Consider the following 19,089-nt stretch of genomic DNA (forward strand, 5'->3'; position numbering starts at 1 on the left):
TCGCCATAAACCTCACAGCGAGTATCGCAGAAACAACCCTGTAGGTAAAAGTGATAGCTTTGGTTCAATGCTTGGTCGGCACATTCGTGATGACCACATTTATCTTTGGCTAAAATCAAAGTGAAAAGTGCTACTAGAAAGTACGTGAACACCAGCATTTTCCTAGTCGCTGTCTCTCGCCTAAGCTATCTCGTGTTGAACGAAGCCAAGCTGAATGCGGGCAGCTTTAATATTAACACATACACTAAATATATTAATCAGCCACAAACTTATATAAATCTTGTCGATCCCACATCATCCGGCGTTAAGGGAAATTCATCACTCGAATATAAATTTCCGTTATTAAGTATATATGTACGGATGTATGAGGATATTTGTAAGTGTATTTGTGTGTGTGTGTTTGTTTAAACGTTTGCTTTGTATATGTGTGTGTTTGTGTGAGAGTATGGGCGCATGAGAGAAAGAGAGAGAGAGAGACAAGAGGAGAAAAAATAGGAAGAGAAGGAGGTGTGTAACAGAAGGGAGAGATAGGGAATTGGAGGGTGTGGGGAAAGTAGAAAACTTCAGACGGATTCAATAAAAATACTGATATATACGAATCCATATGCAAGTTACGTTTTGTGCGGGATAAATATAAAGAGCCACACATAGATGTACATACATACATACACACACGCATACATACATACATACATACATACATACATAAATACATACATACACACACACACACACACACACATACATACATACATACATACATACATGCATGCAAATATGTATATAGATATTGAGACAGACAGACAAGTAGACAGACACATAGATAGATAGATAGATAGATAGATAGATAGATAGATAGATAGATAGATAGATAGATAGATAGATAGATAGATAGATAGATAGGTAGATAGGTAGACAGACAGACAGACAGACAGATAGATAGATAGATAGATAGATAGATAGATAGATAGATAGATAGATAGATAGATAGATAGATAGATAGATAGATAGATAGATAGATAGATAGATAGATAGACAGACAAATAGATAGATAGGTATGTATGTAGATAGGTAGGTAGGTAGGTAGGTAGGTAGGTAGGTAGGTAGGTAGGTCGGTTGCTAGCTAGGTAGATAGGTAAGTATATACGTACGTATGTACGTAGACAGACAAATAGATAGGTGGGCAAATAGATAGATAGATAGATAGATAGATAGATAGATAGATAGATAGATAGATAGATAGATAGATAGATAGATAGATAGATAGGCAGACAGACAGACAGAAAAGCCTTCCCAGTCAGATCAAATGAAAAAGTTCAGCTATTATAGGGATAGATTTCATAGCAAAACGCCTGTACCAGGGCAATGCACCAGTCTAGAGTTCCTGGTAACAAAGTACTTAACAAAGTTCCTGGTAACAAGTACGTAACAAAGAACTGCCCTTTACTCTCTCTACAGTTCAAACCTTGTTCCCTCTTGTTGTTCACCAAGCTGAAGAAGATAAAGGAGCCTGTGTCGAGGGTCCTGGAATTCATCACTTGGGAAGAATTCCATGGGCCCTCCACAATGTGACAGGAGCGCTTCCATATCTGCATTCAAGACAAAAGAGTCTATTTTGAAGGAGTTTAGAGGTTTGTATTACTATAAAGTTAATAAATGTCCCAGAATTTCTGGAAATTACCTTGTATATGTTTATTTGTATCTTTTATCTTTTATTTGTTTCAGTCATCAGACTGTGGCCATGCTGGAGCCTTGAAGAATGAATCGAGCCCAGTCATTTTTTTGCCTTTTCTTGTTAAACCTGGTACTTATTCTATCAGTCTCTTTTACCGAACTGCTAGTCTACGGTGATGTAAACACACAGACACTGGTTGTCAAGCGGTGGTGGGGGACAAACACACACACGCACACATACATACACACATACATGCACACATACACGGGCACACACACACACAGACACACACACATAAGTAAAGTTAATCGCCAGATCAGTATGTCTGCTCGATTTTACTACCATTTTAATCCCGGGCAGATCTTCCACCGGCTGGTTATAGGTGTAGCATGCACCCTGTATATGTGGCAAGCAGGGAATCGAATCTTTTACCATCCTCGAGCAGACGACCGGATTGCAAATTAGTGACCGATGGTCGCTTTGCTTTCTGTATAATGCGTGCTGGAGCAGACTTACCCTCTCTCTAGCAGTCGTGTGTTCGCCCCTGAGGATAGGCAGAAGTAGTCCGAAACCGTGTCGTTCTCGCGACCCCGTCTCAGCTGGAGGATGGTAGGGTTTCACTCCCCTGCTTACAATATATACAGGGTGCAGACTGCACCTATAACCAGCTGGCGGAAGATGCCTAGTGCTAAAAGCATAGTAACGTCGAACAACCATATTGATGTGGCGATTCACTTTAATTACTATTTTCATCTCTTATTGAGATTTTCTGACTACTTTGCTTTACACGACAGGCTTCTTTCAGGTTCCATCTACGAAATCCACCCACAAGGCTTTGTTCGGCCCGCTGTTATAGTAAAGTGCACTTGCCCAAGGTGCTACGCAAGTGGGACTCAACCTGGAACCACGTGGTTAGGAAGCATGTTTTTTTTACCGCACAGCCATGTCTTTTATTAAATATTCTGGATTTTTGTTATATGAATAGAGACGACAGCTCTTTGAATATTATAGTCGAATTGATATCGACATTTTATTCCACCTGTTACATCTAATCTATATGACTGTTTCATGTTTTACATTACTACAACTAATTGATTTTGTGCTAATCACACTTACATTAAATTGTCCTTTGGTCGCAAGCCAACTAGATAAGCCTGCGTAGGAGTCCTCGTAGAATTTACAGCCAAATTTCTCTCCCGAAACCCATTCAACCATGATAAAATATAACGATTTCTCTGAGTGTAACAATTCATCTCCTCCGTGTAGTTATTATAGGATTCTAACTGAAGTACAGTAGCAAATATATTGAGGTAGAGCATAATTACTTGAATGATAATTTATTTCTTTAATTCCAGAGAGAAAATGCAGTGTTCATCTCGCTGGGAATCAAATGTAAAGAAACACAATCATACGCCGCTAGGTTTTCTGCGAGTAAGGCTGCTAGCTGGTAGACTCATCAGCGCGCCGGACAAAATTCTTAGACATTCCGTCCATCTTTACGTTTTGAGTTCGAATGCAGCCAGGATCGACTTTGCCTTTCATCCTTTCGCTGTCTATAAAATAAGTAGCAGTTGAGCACTGGGTGTCAATATATTCGACTTAGTAATCCCAAATTACTGGTCTTGTGCCAAAATTTGAAACCAATATATTATAAATGATTCCTAAACATATAATGATTCCATAACAGATAATGTAGAGGCGCAATGGCCCAGTGGTTAGAGCAGCAGACTCGCGGTCGTAGGATCGTGGTTTCGATTCCCAGACCGGACGTTGTGAATGTTTATTGAGCGAAAAAATCTAAAGTTCCGTTAGGCCTCGGCAGGGGGTAGTGGCGATCCGTGCTGTACTCTTTCACCACAACTTTCTCTCACTCTTTCTTCTGTTGGCTTGCTCGCTTAGCCAACAGGGTGGCGTCATTTGAAGGCTAAAACAATGCGAAGCTCATTGTGACCAGCGATATGTAGCAACATCTGATAGCCTGGTCGGTCACGGTGGTCACGGTGATAACATATAAGAAAAGGAACTACGTTTATGTATTTGCCGCACAACCTCATTTTAAGAATGATTATCCGATACTTAAACAGAGAATGTACTATTTGACTACGTGAAAGTTAAATGAGACCTAATAAGTATAAAATACCAACCTGTCGCTGTTAGATAAACATGTTCTGTTTACAGGTTTCTTCTTTTTTATAAATTGCGAAATTACTCTACTAATAAACTGAAAACGTAATCACTTACAAATCAATATATAATTTCACCAGTATATTATGTTCCTACGAAATCTTAAAAGATGTCAAAGGGTTTTAAAACAGAATGTTACTGTCTTCATACCTTCCCTACCGCATTGATATCGTATGAAATTTGCAATAGATTGAAACTGAGCTGTGGATTTCGTTCCACAGCATTGTTTGTTCCTTCTCGAGCCATGCCTGGCTCATTAGGGCCGTTTTCCCGGTTTCCTTGGCGTAAAGGTTCCCCACCTGGACGGGACGCCGGATTCGTCGCAGGTGAGCTGCAAGATGCAGGAAGAAAGAGTAAGAGAAAGTTGTGGCAAAAGAGTCAGCCGAAGTTCGCCATTACCTTCTGCCGGAGCCGCGTGGAACTTAGGTGTTTCGCTCATAAACACACACATCAACTCGGTCTGAGATTCGAACCCGCGATCCCTCGACCGCGAGCCCGCTGCTCTAACCACTAGGCCATGTACCTCCATGGTTCCAAAGGATAGATATTTTTATTCTTCCGTGTTAAATATATCACCGTGATCACCGTGACCGACCAGGCTATCAGATGTTGCTACACATCGCCGGTCACAATGCGCTTCGCATTGTTTTAGCCTTCAAATCACGCCATCCCGCTGGCTAAGCGAGCAAGCCAACAGAAGAAAGAGTAAGAGAAAGTTGTGGGGATCGCCACCCCACCCCCCTGCCGGAGCCTTGTGGAGCTTTAGGTGTTTTCGCTCAATAAACATCACAACGCCCGGTCTGGGAATCGAAACCGCGATGCTACAACCGCCAGTCCGCTGCTCTAACCACTGGGCCATTGCGCCTCCACGTTAACTATATAATGGCTTCTAATTCAGGAGTGAGATTAACAATTTTGAGGAGAGGGGTTAAATCGATACCAACCATCGAGTTTGGTACTATATTTTATCGACGTTGAATGTATGTAAGGCAAAGTTCATCTTAGTGGGATTTGAACTCATCTTATGTATATCAAAATACTTAATTTATATCCAACTTTCAAAGTAATTTGAACAACGCCTGTCATAAAAATTCCATAGAAAGCAGTGCATTATACAAAACTTTCTGTGTTTCCTTCATGTAGCACAATATACACAACACTACAGTATTTACTTATTTCGTACAAGAATATAAATATAATGCCTGAATTGTATATTACACAATAAACAGTGTAAAATGAATAAAAGGCAATAATAATAATAACAACAACAACAACAATAACAAAAATAATAATAATAATAACAACAACAACAACAACAACAATAACAATAACAACAATAATAATAATAATAATAATATGGAATTGCCCACTTCGACGTACCGAAGACAAGTATAAATTTAACCGAATCGTATGTATGAAAAAACGATGGAATAATATATAGACATTTCTGTTAAGAATTAATATAGTAAAATATATTGTGAAAATATCTGGGAAAGACAGTTCTATATTTAAGAGTTAACAACGAACAAGATAAGGACAAATATTCGTCAAATGTAAATAATGTAAATAATGTATGAGGGAAAGAGATAAAGAAGAAACTGAAAATTTTAGCTTAGTCGCAAGCAAGACTCTATAGTTAAAAGCTTCACTTGCAACCGCGAGCTTTCTAGCTCAGTCTCACTACACGGCACAATAAGCATGTGTTTTCTACTATAGAAATGCTTTATGAGTAAATTTGAAGGGCAGACAGTGTGTAGCAGCCGATCTTCACACACACATTTTTACTCTTTTACTTGTTTCAGTCATTTCACTGCGGCCATGCTGGAGCACCGCCTTTAGTCGAGCAAATCGACCCCAGGACTTATTCTTTGTAAGCCTAGTACTTATTCTATCGGTCTCTTTTGCTGAACCACTAAGTTACGGGGACGTAAACACACCGGCATCGGTTGTCAAGCGATGTTGGGGGACGTAAACACAGACACACAAACATATACACACATACATATACATATACATATATACGACGAGCTTCTTTCAGTGTCCGCCTACCAGATCCACTCACAAGGATTTGGTCGGCCCGAGGCTATAGTAGAAGACACTTGTCCAAGGTGCCACGCAGTGCGAATGAACCCGGAACCATGTTGTTGGTATGGAAGCTACTTACCACACAGCCTTTCCTGCGCCTATACACACACGCACACACACACACACATGCACACACATACGTGTATCTTTGTGTCTGTGTCTCCCACATCCCCCACCGCTTCATAACTGCTCTTGGTTTTGATAACTTCCCGTAACTTGGCATTTCGGAATTAGAGAAGAGGTAATTATCAGTAAGAGTTAAAAAACATATGTGCACTTGAAAAACGTGACGGAAATTACTACGTTTCTCCACATGAAAATGCTCTGAATGACGCACAGAGACGTACACACACGCACACGCTCACACACACATTTTATATATGCTGAGACCCTCTTCGGTCATGATTGACCATGGGTTTGCAACTAGAAAGTTACCCTCCCAGGCACAAATCCGGGCAAGGTTGTTTATGGAAGACCAGCAGTCGCCCATGCATACCGGCCTCCCCTCTCCACGCCACCAGTGTTATCCAAGGGAAAGGCAAAGGCCGATACAGCTTGGCACCAGTGACGTCGCAACTCATTTCTACAGCTGAGTGAACTGGAGCAACGTGAAATAAAGTGCCTTGCTCAAGAACACAACACGCAGCCCGGTCCGGATACGAGCTCACAGCCCTCACGATCGTAAGCTCGACGCTCTAACCTGTGAGCCATGCGCCTTCACATTATATATATATATATATATAATATATATATATATATATATATATATATATATATATATATATATATATATATATATATATATATATATATATATATATATATATATATATATATATATATATAAAAGAGAGTTTGTGTGCTGTCTGTCTCCTACGATTTAGATTCCTAACTACTCCCACATTTTGCGGTGCAGTTTAACCAAAACCGGGTATCTTATAGTCGTGATTCATATCGAGCTCTTCTGGAGCACCGCCTTTAGTCGAGCAAATCGACCCCAGGACTTATTCTTTGTAAGCCTAGTACTTATTCTATCGGTCTCTTTTGCTGAACCACTAAGTTACGGGGACGTAAACACACCGGCATCGGTTGTCAAGCGATGTTGGGGGACGTAAACACAGACACACAAACATATACACACATACATATACATATACATATATACGACGGGCTTCTTTCAGTTTCCGCCTACCAGATCCACTCACAAAGCATTTGTCGGCCCGGGGCTATAACAGAAGACACTTGCCCAAGATGCCAGGCAGTGGGACTGAACCCGGATCCATGTGGTTGGTAAGCAAGCTACTTACCACACAGCCATCCTGCGCCTGTGTGTGTGTGCGTGTGTGTGTGTGAGAGAGAGCGTGTGCGTGTGTGTACGTCTCTGTGCGTTATTCAGAGAATTTTCATGTGGAGAAACGTATATATATATATATATATATTGTGAAAGTGCATGGCTCACTTACGATCTTACGATCGTGAGGTTGTATCTGAGTTAAATGTTGTAGTTTTAAAATTTTATGTTTATAGTGTTTTTTATTATTTGCAGATCCTCCATCAAAAGGGGTATATACATATGGATCATTTTGTATGCTTCTATGTTTCTTGGTTTGTGTGTTGATATATACGGTAAAGTTTTAAGTATGTCAAAGAGTTTTCTTGAATTTCGTAATTCTTTGATGTCTGTCGTTTTTGTACGTTCTGTAGCGGGGATTATATTGGCCAAACGAGCTTGCTTTTCAGAGACCGAATGACGGTACACCGTCAACAGATTTATGATACCACATTTATAAAAATTCCCTTTAGTAAACATGTAGATATGTACCCCGGGACCAAATATCAAAAACTAAATGTTACATCTATATCAATGAACCAGAAACACTTGTTTATGATGGAATATAAACAGCAAGTAAACATACTAAACAATACACCAGGATGAGAAAACTCAATTTATTCCTGAAAGACGACAAGAAACAACAAACATAAATCAAAAGTTTAATGCCGAGCTGCCCCTGGGATTGAAAACCTTATCTGTACAATAACACCTTGCATCTTCTCAAACTCCAGTTTCTGACGACTTCACTCTAGGCTTAAACAATTAGATTTTCTTCTGGTCAAAACCGTAGCACCTGAAGAAAACAATGGAACATTGTACTGACCGAGACCATTGACTTCTTAAGGGATTCAACCAACCGGCGACCGTTAGACAAAAACAAGTTACCAAGACTTTTGATAAAAACGAAATCAACCAACCAGTGTACTGAATTTCTACTAGTCAAACCAAAATATTTGACCAGAATATATTCAGGCAGTTGGTCAATAAAAATACTAGAAACCTCAGGCGGATATAAATAAGCGACACCATTAAATTAACAACCAATCAGTAGTTGATCTTTACCTTAAAAACATATACATACAAAGCTATTCAAGCTCTCACCAGCAATGACGAAGATTCCTCCTTTATGCATTGCGGGGGAAATCGTAAAAAAAAAACCTACTTTTTTCTTCCTTTTTGTTTTGCTTTACACTTATTAAATCCATCGTATTTAATTGTTAATATAACTCAATGTTACTGAACTTTCAAAAACGTATGACTTATAAACTTATTCGAACATTTGAACTTCTATTATAGTCTATGTCTGTGAAACTTTTACCATATTGAATTTTGTTTGAACATTTGATCTTTTAAGCAGTGTCTTTTTTTTTTTTTTCGTTTCCCTTGTACTTTCAATATTTCCTAGCATTTTTTTTTATCTACCACAAAGAAAATTTAAAATTTTCGAAACCCGTTTGGCATTTTAATAAATATGTTACGAAATTTAAAAACTACGACACGTTTGAAGACTCAAATGCATTTTCAACCCTCAAAATTAACTCTGCTATATTCTTTCCTGCATGGGAATACTCTTCTTTGTTAAAAACACACATACACGTACGCATGCACACACACACACAACACACACACACACACACACACACATATATATATATATATATATATATATATATATATATCTATATATATATATATTATATATATATATAATATATATATATATATATATATATATATATAATATATATATATATATATATATATATATATAAGTACGTATGAACGCTTATATATATATCCGTAGTTGTGTTCATCCCTTTCTGCGTCTGATACTGCAAGCTATTTCTACAATAGTGGAAGATGAGCAAAAGAATAACAGAAACCTTATAAGATTTGCACGATATCCTTACCAAAATGCCGAGAGCTGAAATTGATATTGGTTCAGCTCAAACTCAGATCTCACTGAAACAGAATGATTCTCCTAAAACAATCTAACCGAGGCCTAGTGACTCTGCCAGGTCACTACAGATGCCGATATCCACACACATACGCACACATGCACGCGCATACACACAACCGCCCCCACACACACGCACAGATCACGCCCGCGCATATATATATATATATATGTGGTGTGTGTGTGTGTGTAAAACTACCATAATAAACACATGCAACTCTCGAAGCGAGCCTTTTAAAAACAGATCTGTTTTTAAAAGGCTCGCTTCCAGAGTTGCATTCCCTCGCGTTCGGTACAAAATGTGTTTATTGTGGTAGTTTTGACTTTAAGAGTCCCTCCTAGCGTGAGGCATTTATGTATAGTAATGCCTTTAATATAAATAAATATATTTAAAGGGAGTAATTAATAAATTTTTCCCTTATGAGGTTTTTGGCGCTAACTACTTGATAATTTCTTATAAAGATTATATTCTATTTTTAAATTATATATATATATACACTCAGAGGATAGAATGAGAGAGAGAGAGAAAAAGAGAGGTATACAGATACATATACAAGTGTATGTACGTATGTGTGTATGTATGTATGTATGTATGTATGTCTGCATGCATGTATGTATGTATGTATATATGTATGTATGCATGCATGCATGCATGTATGTATGTATGTATGTATGTATGTATGTATGTATGCATGTATGCGTATACACATATACAGAAAACACAAAAATCCGGCAACTATTAAAAAATCCAATAAAATTAAGAAAATCCAAATCTAACAGAAAAATGATGGGCAAATAGTGAACAAATAAAACGGCAACTTTTGAAATGAGTACAGGCAACTATGTACTACTGCACAGTTGACATCACTGCAGTATAGCGAGTTGAAAGAACCCTGCAATTTAGTATTCCTGGATCAGTGGAACGGCCAAATGCGGGCTCTGCCATAACAATGTGTTACAAAAACAACGATAGTTTGGAGGGTGAGCAACGTGAGTCCCGACGTCATTTCAAGTTAGAGTGTCATGGTCGAGTTCGCTCAGAACACGTGATATGATCGTGGATTAAAATCTTTGAAGGAACTGGATCGGTTCTTAAAAAGGACCCGACATGATGGCCAAAAAGCGCCACAGAATATCGAGGCTCTTCGTGTTTCTGTCTTGCGGAACCCACAGCTTCAACTCAGAAAGCTTGTCCCATAAGATTGTTCAACTAATTCTCCATTTTGACTTTAAATTTCATCCGTACAAGACGCAAATCATGGAAGAACTGAAGGAGAACGATCACCAATTGCGAGTAGAATTCTGTCAAAAAATTACGGAAGCAACGAAATTTTGGACAAGCTGTGGATGTCAGAGGCGGCACCTGCAACACTACGACTGGGTGTTAAAACAGCTGCTGAATACTCAAGCGCAGATGTGATATATCTTGACTTTGCAAAAGCCTTTGACAAAGTTGACCATGGTATGATATGTCACAAACTGCGTGATCTCGACATATGCGAGAAACTTGGAGAATGGCTGCACAACTTTCTAAATGATAGACCTCAGGAAGTAGTGGCCAATGGAGCCACCTCCAAGGAAACACAAATAGCAAGTGGTGTTCCACATGACACTGTCTTGGGGCCACTGGTGTTCATAGTGGCCCTCTCAGACATGTCCTCGGCTGCTCAGATAGCCTCCCTATCTAGCTATGCAGATGACACATAAGACTCAAATAATCCTGGAAATGTTGCGCATCTGCAACGGAAGTTGGACGCAATATACAGGTGGGCTGAGAGCAACAACCTGCAGTTTAATTCAGAAAAATTTCAGGCTCTGCACTTCCAGCATACAAAGCTAAACGACATGTAGACAGGATACACTGGCCCAGGAGGAATTGAAATCCTTGAATCAAAATCAGGGCATTGACATGAGCAATGATGCATCTTTCCTAGTGTATATTACCAATTTGGGAATACAATGCAGACTGCTGGCTGGCTAGATTCTCCAAACTTTCAAAACAAGAGAAAAGGAGACATTGATGATCCTTTGGAGGACATAAGTTCTCAGCCGCTTAGACTGTTTCTCGGCGGAACTCGAAGCAATACAACGAAGCTACACTAAGAAAATCTCTCGATGCAACGTACCTGCTACTGGGAAAGACTGAAAGAATTAAAATTATTCTTCCTGGAACGAAGGCGAGAGAGATATGCAATGAGATACGTCTGGAAAATCATAGAAGGCCTTGTACCAAACTTTGGATTGAAAGTTACTCAAACTGCAGAAAAGGGCGCCACTGCATAGTGAAAAATATCCCAGCATTGCTATCAAAATACAGGACCAGATACTGCAACAGCTTGAGCTTCAAGGGCCCACAACTCTTTAATATCCTTCCAAAATGCCCGAGAGACCTGTATGGTGTGGATGTAAGTGTCTTTAAAACAAAACTGGATCTCTTCCTCTTGAGGTTTCCAGACGAGCCTACTTCACGGCAGGAAACTCACATGAGGGCAGCAGCATGACACTCCCTCATTGACTAAATGCCACATATCAGCTCAGTCAACGGTGGTGCTCTAGCATGATCGCAGCTTTGCAGCTGAAACAGTACGGAATTTTGTTAGTGAACAGGGTGCGGTCTCAAAGCGACGAAAATATTTTGGCAAATTAAATTTTAATGTTGAAATGAATCTAACGATTTTTGTGCGTTTCTTAAATAGCTTATAAACACCTTCCACGCTGCAATTGTTAAATATATATATATTATATATATATATGTATGTATGTATACAATAATAAATCTCTGAACGAGATATAAACAGTAACTGCTCGACAACGTAAGGGGTATCAGCCATCTGAATGTGGCTAGGCACTGGAGGGGGGGGTGTTACTGATGCTTTTAGCCCCAGGCGATCAACGTCACCAGAAGGACTTTAGACACTATCTCAGTGTCCTTGTGTTGTTTGTAAAGGGAGGTCATCCTCCCTCGAAGATCCGGGTACTACATACGGACTATAGTTTCGAGGTCATTGCCTCTTGTCAACGCATGGTAAGCACCGGCCTTCGATGAAGGATTCCCTTTACAAACAATATATAATGTTTTTCACAGTAACCGCTGTCACTGATGTAGAATAACTGTCTGAAAACAATAATAAATCTCTGAACGAGATATAAACAGTAACTGCTCGACAACGTAAGGGGTATCAGCCATCTGAATGTGGTTAGGCGATCAACGTCACCAGAAGGACTTACCATGCTTACCATGCGTTGACAAGAGGCAATGACCTCGAAACTATAGTCTGTATGTAGTACCCGGATCTTCGAGGGAGGATGACCTCCCTTTACAAACAACACAAGGACACTGAGATAGTGTCTAAAGTCCTTCTGGTGACGTTGATCGCCTGGGGCTAAAAGCATCAGTACCCCCCCCCCGTGCCTAGCCACATTCAGATGGCTGATACCACTTACGTTATGTATGTATATATATCTGTTTATATATATATATATATATATATATATATTATATATATATATATATATATATATATATATATATATAATATATATATATATATATATATATATATAAATATATATATATATATATATATATATATAAATTTAGATAAGCTTAGATATGTTTCGACCAAAGATTGGTCCTGGCCATGTCTAACTTAATAGCACCACCTGATAGGATTATTTGAATCCTGTTCAAGTCAAGTTTTGTTTATGGTCCATTCAAGTAGTGAGTTTTTGTTGGGTGAGTTGTATCCAATTATGGGTGGCTTATCTGGTATTCTTTGAAGGAATCTATCCAGACTCCGTTTAAAGTTGATGGGATCCTTTTCCTCTTTGATCTCTTTCGGGACAATGTTAAATAGGGCAGGGCCTGTTGAGGAAAATAAATTATGTTGCAGTGTGCATGTATGCTGTGATCTTGAATTGGGCAGGGAACGTATGGCCCGTGGTCCCAGTCTTGGATGAACCTTGAAGCTAATGTTCAGGTCGTTTGGGTAAAGTTGGCGGTATATTCTCCACATCGTACAAATGATGTACCGCTCACGGCGACGCTGGAGAGAGTAGAGTTTCAAGGCTTTAAGGCGATCCAAATAATCGAGAGCAGCCATGCCTTCAATTCGTTTAGTGAGTGCCCTCTGGGGTGATTCAATCCTCGAGATGTTTTGTCTTGTATGGGGAGACCACAGTGGGCAGCAGTATTCGAGGTGTGGCTGTACAAAGGAGGAGAAAAGTGGTATGATGACACCTTGTTCTCTGGACCGGAAAGTTCTTAAGATCCAGGAACTCATCCTACGAGCTATATCGACCTTCTTGTTGATGTGTGCACTCCAACTGAGATCGTCATCAACAATTACACCCAGGTCTCTGAAATTGTTAGAGGCAGTGAGCTGCTCCCATGAAGGAAGAGAGTATGGCTGTTTTAGTGAGGAATTTCTTCCAAAATGCATCAGCTCAATATTTCCCTCGTTCAGTTGCATTTTGTTTCTGTTTGCCCATTGACTCACAGCATATAGATCAGACTGGATTTGAGTTCGGTCTGCTTCTTCATTGACGATTTGCTGGAGCTTAGTGTCATCAGCAAATATTTTCACTTTGCAGTGATGTACGACACTGGAAAGGTTGTTTACGTAAATTATGAAGAGTAGCGGACCCAAGACAGTCCCCTGGGGTGACTTTTGTTGTGTTCTATTCGCCAGGAAATACTTAATCCAGTGTAGAACTTTTCCACGGATTCCAACGTTTGCCAATTTTGAGAGTATGATATTATGGTCTACCCTGTCGAACGCTTTACTGAAGTCAAGATATATGACTTCAGAGTTCGAACCTGTTCCCAAGGCTTTGAGTACATCTTTAATGTGGTGTAAGAGCTGTGTTAGACAGTCCCTGCCACAGCGAAAGCCATGCTGATTTGCATTTAGGAGTTTGTGGGTCTCCAGGAAGTCAGCTATCCTTGATCTTAACACTCTTTCAAACACTTTAATGATGTGGGAGGTGAGTGAGATTGGGCGATAGTTGAGTGCGAGGGATCTGTTTCCCTGTTTGAAAACCGGGATGACTGACTGGGATAGAAACTGTTTCGGTATATAACCTACGTCTAACGAATTTCTCCAGAGGTTGGTCAGAGGGACTGCAAGTTGGTGTCTACATTCCTTCAGGAGACTAGCGGGGAATCTATCAGGACCTACAGCAGAGTAGTATTTCACCTCATTTATTGCTGCTATGATGTCAGTGGCAGTGAAGGTTATGTCTGAGATTTTATGTTGGGAGTCAACTTCGTTCGCTTCTCTTACGCCAATATCAGTGGGAATACTAAAGACAGAGCAGTATTTCTGCCGTTTCTTTAGCATCGTGTTGGGGAATGCCGTTATCATCAATCAATGGCCCAATGGGTGAGACAGTGGTTCTATGCTTATTTGCATAAGAATAGAACACTTTTGGGTTCTGTTTGATGTTTTTGATTACCCACTGTTCCTCCACAGCTCTTTGATTTTCAATGGAGGTTTTCATGTCGGTCTGCAGATGAAGTTTTTCCAACTCTAGCCTTTTCATTGTTGTTGAATGTGGATGTTGTAATATATATATATATATATGTGTGTGTGTGTGTGTGTGTGTGTGTGTGTGTGTGTGTGTGTGTGGTATATTATATATATAGTTTCATAACAGTGCACTGGGATTTATAGTAACTCAGTCAATAAAACCAGAAAAAAATGTTTCATTTGATATTCATTAATGATTTAAATGCTGTTTAATGTCAGAACCGAAACCCCGTTTTCCCGTCTCCAATTACTCTCTCTCTCTCTCTCTCTCTCTCTCTCTCTCTCTCTCTCTCTCTCTCTCTCTCTCTCTCTTCCTTAATTTTTAATGTATGAATCGTTTCTACTTTCTTATTTAATTTCGTCACACGCTTCGTTTGTTATTTGTTTCATTGTTTCAGTTTATACCACCAAAGGAAGTATATAAATATATGCGTGGATTGTAAGGTGACTTTTTACGGCTCAGATGTCATATATGTTGAAGGTGTATCACTGCCTCTGCGTTCTAGATAAAACCCATTCGCTTATTGTTCAGTGACATAGAAAACTATGTGGAAGGAGGAGAAAAATTGCCAAGGGACTGAAGTGGCTTGAGAGTACATTACAGTAAACTTTCAGAATAACAACTATGTCAGAGATTTATAATTTTGTCATTTATAATGTTGTCTATGAGGTTTTCTATGTGTAATTAAACGGTGTACAATGCAGAATAAATTACCCTAGCCAACATATTTTTTTTTTTTTTTTTTTGCTGATTTCGGTTTTGTGGTTGTTTTTTTAGTTAATTTTCTGATGCTGATTTCAAATATGGTATCCATTCTTTTCTGACACATCAGGTTTTCATTTTATAACATACCCCTATTTTATGATGCACAGCTTAAATAATTTACTTGCTCAGAATAGTTTATTAAGTCTTATAGCTTCAAACCCTAAGGTATAATGTCAATAGAATATGAAATGTAAGATAGCATCACTTTTTACGAAATGCATATTGTTAATTTTCTAATATGATGGATAAATCACAAAGCATCGTACACATACTTTCATATAAGTGGAACAAATTTCCGCTTGTGCGAGCATGAGGAGTGTTTCATGTCTACAAAGTCGCTTTGAATACACTGATGCCTCATTAACAAAACCCTCAACACTGAACTGCAAATTACATGGGACCAACTATTAACAATTTTTTGCCCTGACATCTAACATCTAATTAATTTTCACACTCCTGGCCTCGCAATTAATTACGTTGAAAGATTTCAATAGCATTGAGTTGATTAAATAATACGCTACAGATAAAATCAAGTAAATATTTTCACTATTTGACTGCATACAAGGCGGCGGGCTGGCAGAAACGTTAGCATGCCGGGCGAAATGCGTAGCCGTATTTCGTCTGTCGTTACGTTCTGAGTTCAAATTCCGCCGAGGACGACTTTGCCTTTCATCCTTTCGGGGTCGATTAAATAAGTACCAGTTACGCACTGGGGTCGATGTAATCGACTTAATCCGTTTGTCTGTCCTCGTTTGTCCCCTCTGTGTGTGTAGCCCCTTGTGGGTTGTAAAGAAATAGGTATTTCGTCTGCCGTTACGTTCTGAGTTCAAATTCCGCCGAGGTCGACTTTGCCTTTCATCCTTTCGGGGTCGATTAAATAAGTACCAACTACGCACTGGGGTCAATATAATCGACTTAATCCGTTTCTCTGTCCTTGTTTGTCCTCTCTGTGTTTAGCCCCTTGTGGGTAGTAAAGAAATAGGTATTTCGTCTATCTTTGCGTTCTGAGTTCAAATTCCGCCGAGGTCAACTTTACCTTTCATCCTTTCGGGGTCGATTAAATAAGTACCAATTGCGTACTGGGGTCGGTGTAATCGACTGGCTCCCTCCCCCAAAATGTCGGGTCTTGTGCCTAGAATAGAAAACAATATTTGACTGCATATTAGAGCAAGAAAAAGTCAATTGGATTATTTGTTAATAAAAATATTTTATTTTGCTATCTCTCTTATTTGGACTACTTGTGTAACAAGAGAGGTTATGACACCTTGAAAACACCGGTTCTCGTCCGATCACCGAAGTTAAGCAAAGTCGAGCCTAGTTAGTACTTAGTTGGGCTCCAAACTGTTACACTTGCTTGTTGTTCATACACCTGTCTTCGTCTTTTGTTTTCCTATGAACTTCAACGATATATATATATATATAAATGGATGAATGAATTATCCTTTGTTTACCGTTAACATGGAAAATTCCTTTGGAATAAAACCAATGTTGTCTTCGAAACATATGTCGAAAGTAAAAGAATTTGGATAGCATCTGCGTTCAACTCATATATATATATATGTATATATATATATATATAATATATATATATATATATATATTATATATATATATATATATATGTATGTATGTATGTATGTATGTATGTATGTATGTGTATGTATGTATGTAGTATGTATGTATGTATGTATGTATGTATGTATGTATGTATGTATGTAGGTAGGTAGGTAGGTAGGTAGGTATATGCGGATGAACTATCCGACAAATGTACGTGTCGAATTTATTCAAAACACCATGTAGTTATAATTATTACTACGTGAAATCAAATAACGTAGGTGATTGATAAATTTGAACTAAAACTGATCTCAAAGAAGCTAGCCACGCCGCCTACATGATTTTTCTAATTTCTCTTCCTGTTCATCCTCCTCTTTATTTCCTACCATTCTAGCATATTATTCTTGATTCTATTTTTACATCGGCCATTCCTAACAATCCCCAGCTATTTCTCTGTAATAACAACTTTCGTATTGCTGCCTAGTTTATTTCCGTGATGTCAAAAATATTTCTATTTTAAGGAAACGAAACAATGATACGCGACCTTCCTACATACTACTAACTTTGTTGCTGCTGCTTCTACTACTACTACTACTACTACTACTACTACTACTACTACTACTACTACTACTACTACTACCACCACCACCACCACCACCACCACCACTACCACCACTACCACCACCACCACCACCACTACTACTACTATTAGTAACAATAATAATAATAATAATAATAATAATAATAATAATTCAAGATTAAAATTACTCTTCACAAAGTTAAGGAAACAAGCAGAGCGTGACTCTTATTAGTAATAAATAGAGATTGACTCTGTTTATTAAAATGAAAATGTAGCGAATGAACAATAATTCGGGTCTCCGTGCGTCTTTTACAAGTTCAAAATATAAGACCAAATTAAAAATCAAGGATAGGGAACGCTGAGATATACAGAATTAAACCGGGAAAACTGCCTTTCTTTCCAAGTAAAACGACGTCATCATTCTTCCGTCTTTCACAAAAGGTAACACAAGGAAGGAAAGAAAGAATAATAAAAAAAAAAACAGAAAAAAATAAAAGAATTGGAGAAGAAAATATTCAGCCAAAATGTTTAGTATAAATATGGTGGAATTTACCTGCCATTTTATTAATTCCTCTAGGTTGAGATGTCAACAGCTCACAAATTTATCTATCCTCATGGGTCTTGAGGACTGATCGTGCAGTGGGGTGAGGGTATTTTTGAGAATGTGCACCTTCAGGTCCTCAAATTTACACCCGTTTGATGTGAAATGCTCCGCAAATTCCATGGAACAACATTTATTGTGCCTGACGTCGTACTTATGTCCGTTACATCTTTTATGCAATCATTCTATTGTGCAACCAGCATAAGTCATTTTGTGTTTGGTGCATTCCGCTGCATACATCAAATGAGAATACTTTCAGGTCCCCGCTTCTGTGTTAATCATAATATTTCTGTTATAATTTTTGATGGAATTGGTCTGACTCGCTATTGCACAACGAACAGGGCTTGCATCTCTTATGGGTGCTTTTGGGGGTGCAGTGAACAGAAATTAGAGGTACTGGTCAATATTTCTCTAATATTTCTATTACGTCTAAAGGCTATAAAAGGCGGAAGAGGAAATATTTGTCGGAAATTAGGATATTTTTGGTAACTGTCATGCAACACTTTTGAAATGTCAGCGAAACTTCAGTACCAGTTAATCACGAAATGAATTCGGCCATGAGCCCTTTTCTGACTGATAAAATTAGGCGTGAAAGTTTGATTATCACTACTAATTTCAGCTCTGCCATTCCTGATTTCCTTTGATCTGGATTCACTATAACCGCACTTTACATAATGCTGCAGAAAAGTATTTGCATGTTTCCAGTAATCCCCAATATCTGTGCAAATACGTCTTATCCTCAAAAACTGTGACTTCAGATTTGATATGATTGTATGATGTGGACGATGAGAGTGGTAGTGGAGGTAAATTTGGGATGACGTGG

General features: G+C 38.7%; 1 protein-coding gene across 1 annotated transcript in view; it reads right to left on the reverse strand.

The window, feature by feature from the left end:
- The window catches only part of LOC115216693 (probable G-protein coupled receptor Mth-like 3), a 2,256-nt gene extending 1,864 nt beyond the window's left edge, over positions 1–392 (reverse strand). Inside the window, exon 1 of the mRNA XM_029786218.2 lies at positions 1–392. This exon is cut by the window's left edge and continues 1,864 nt beyond it. Within this exon, the coding sequence (XP_029642078.1) occupies positions 1–158 (158 nt within the window). The 5' untranslated portion in view covers positions 159–392.
- Positions 393–19,089: the final 18,697 nt, after the last annotated feature.

This window comes from Octopus sinensis, linkage group LG10, assembly GCF_006345805.1.
Source record: "Octopus sinensis linkage group LG10, ASM634580v1, whole genome shotgun sequence".
In the NCBI taxonomy this organism is placed as follows: Eukaryota; Metazoa; Mollusca; class Cephalopoda; order Octopoda; family Octopodidae; genus Octopus; species Octopus sinensis.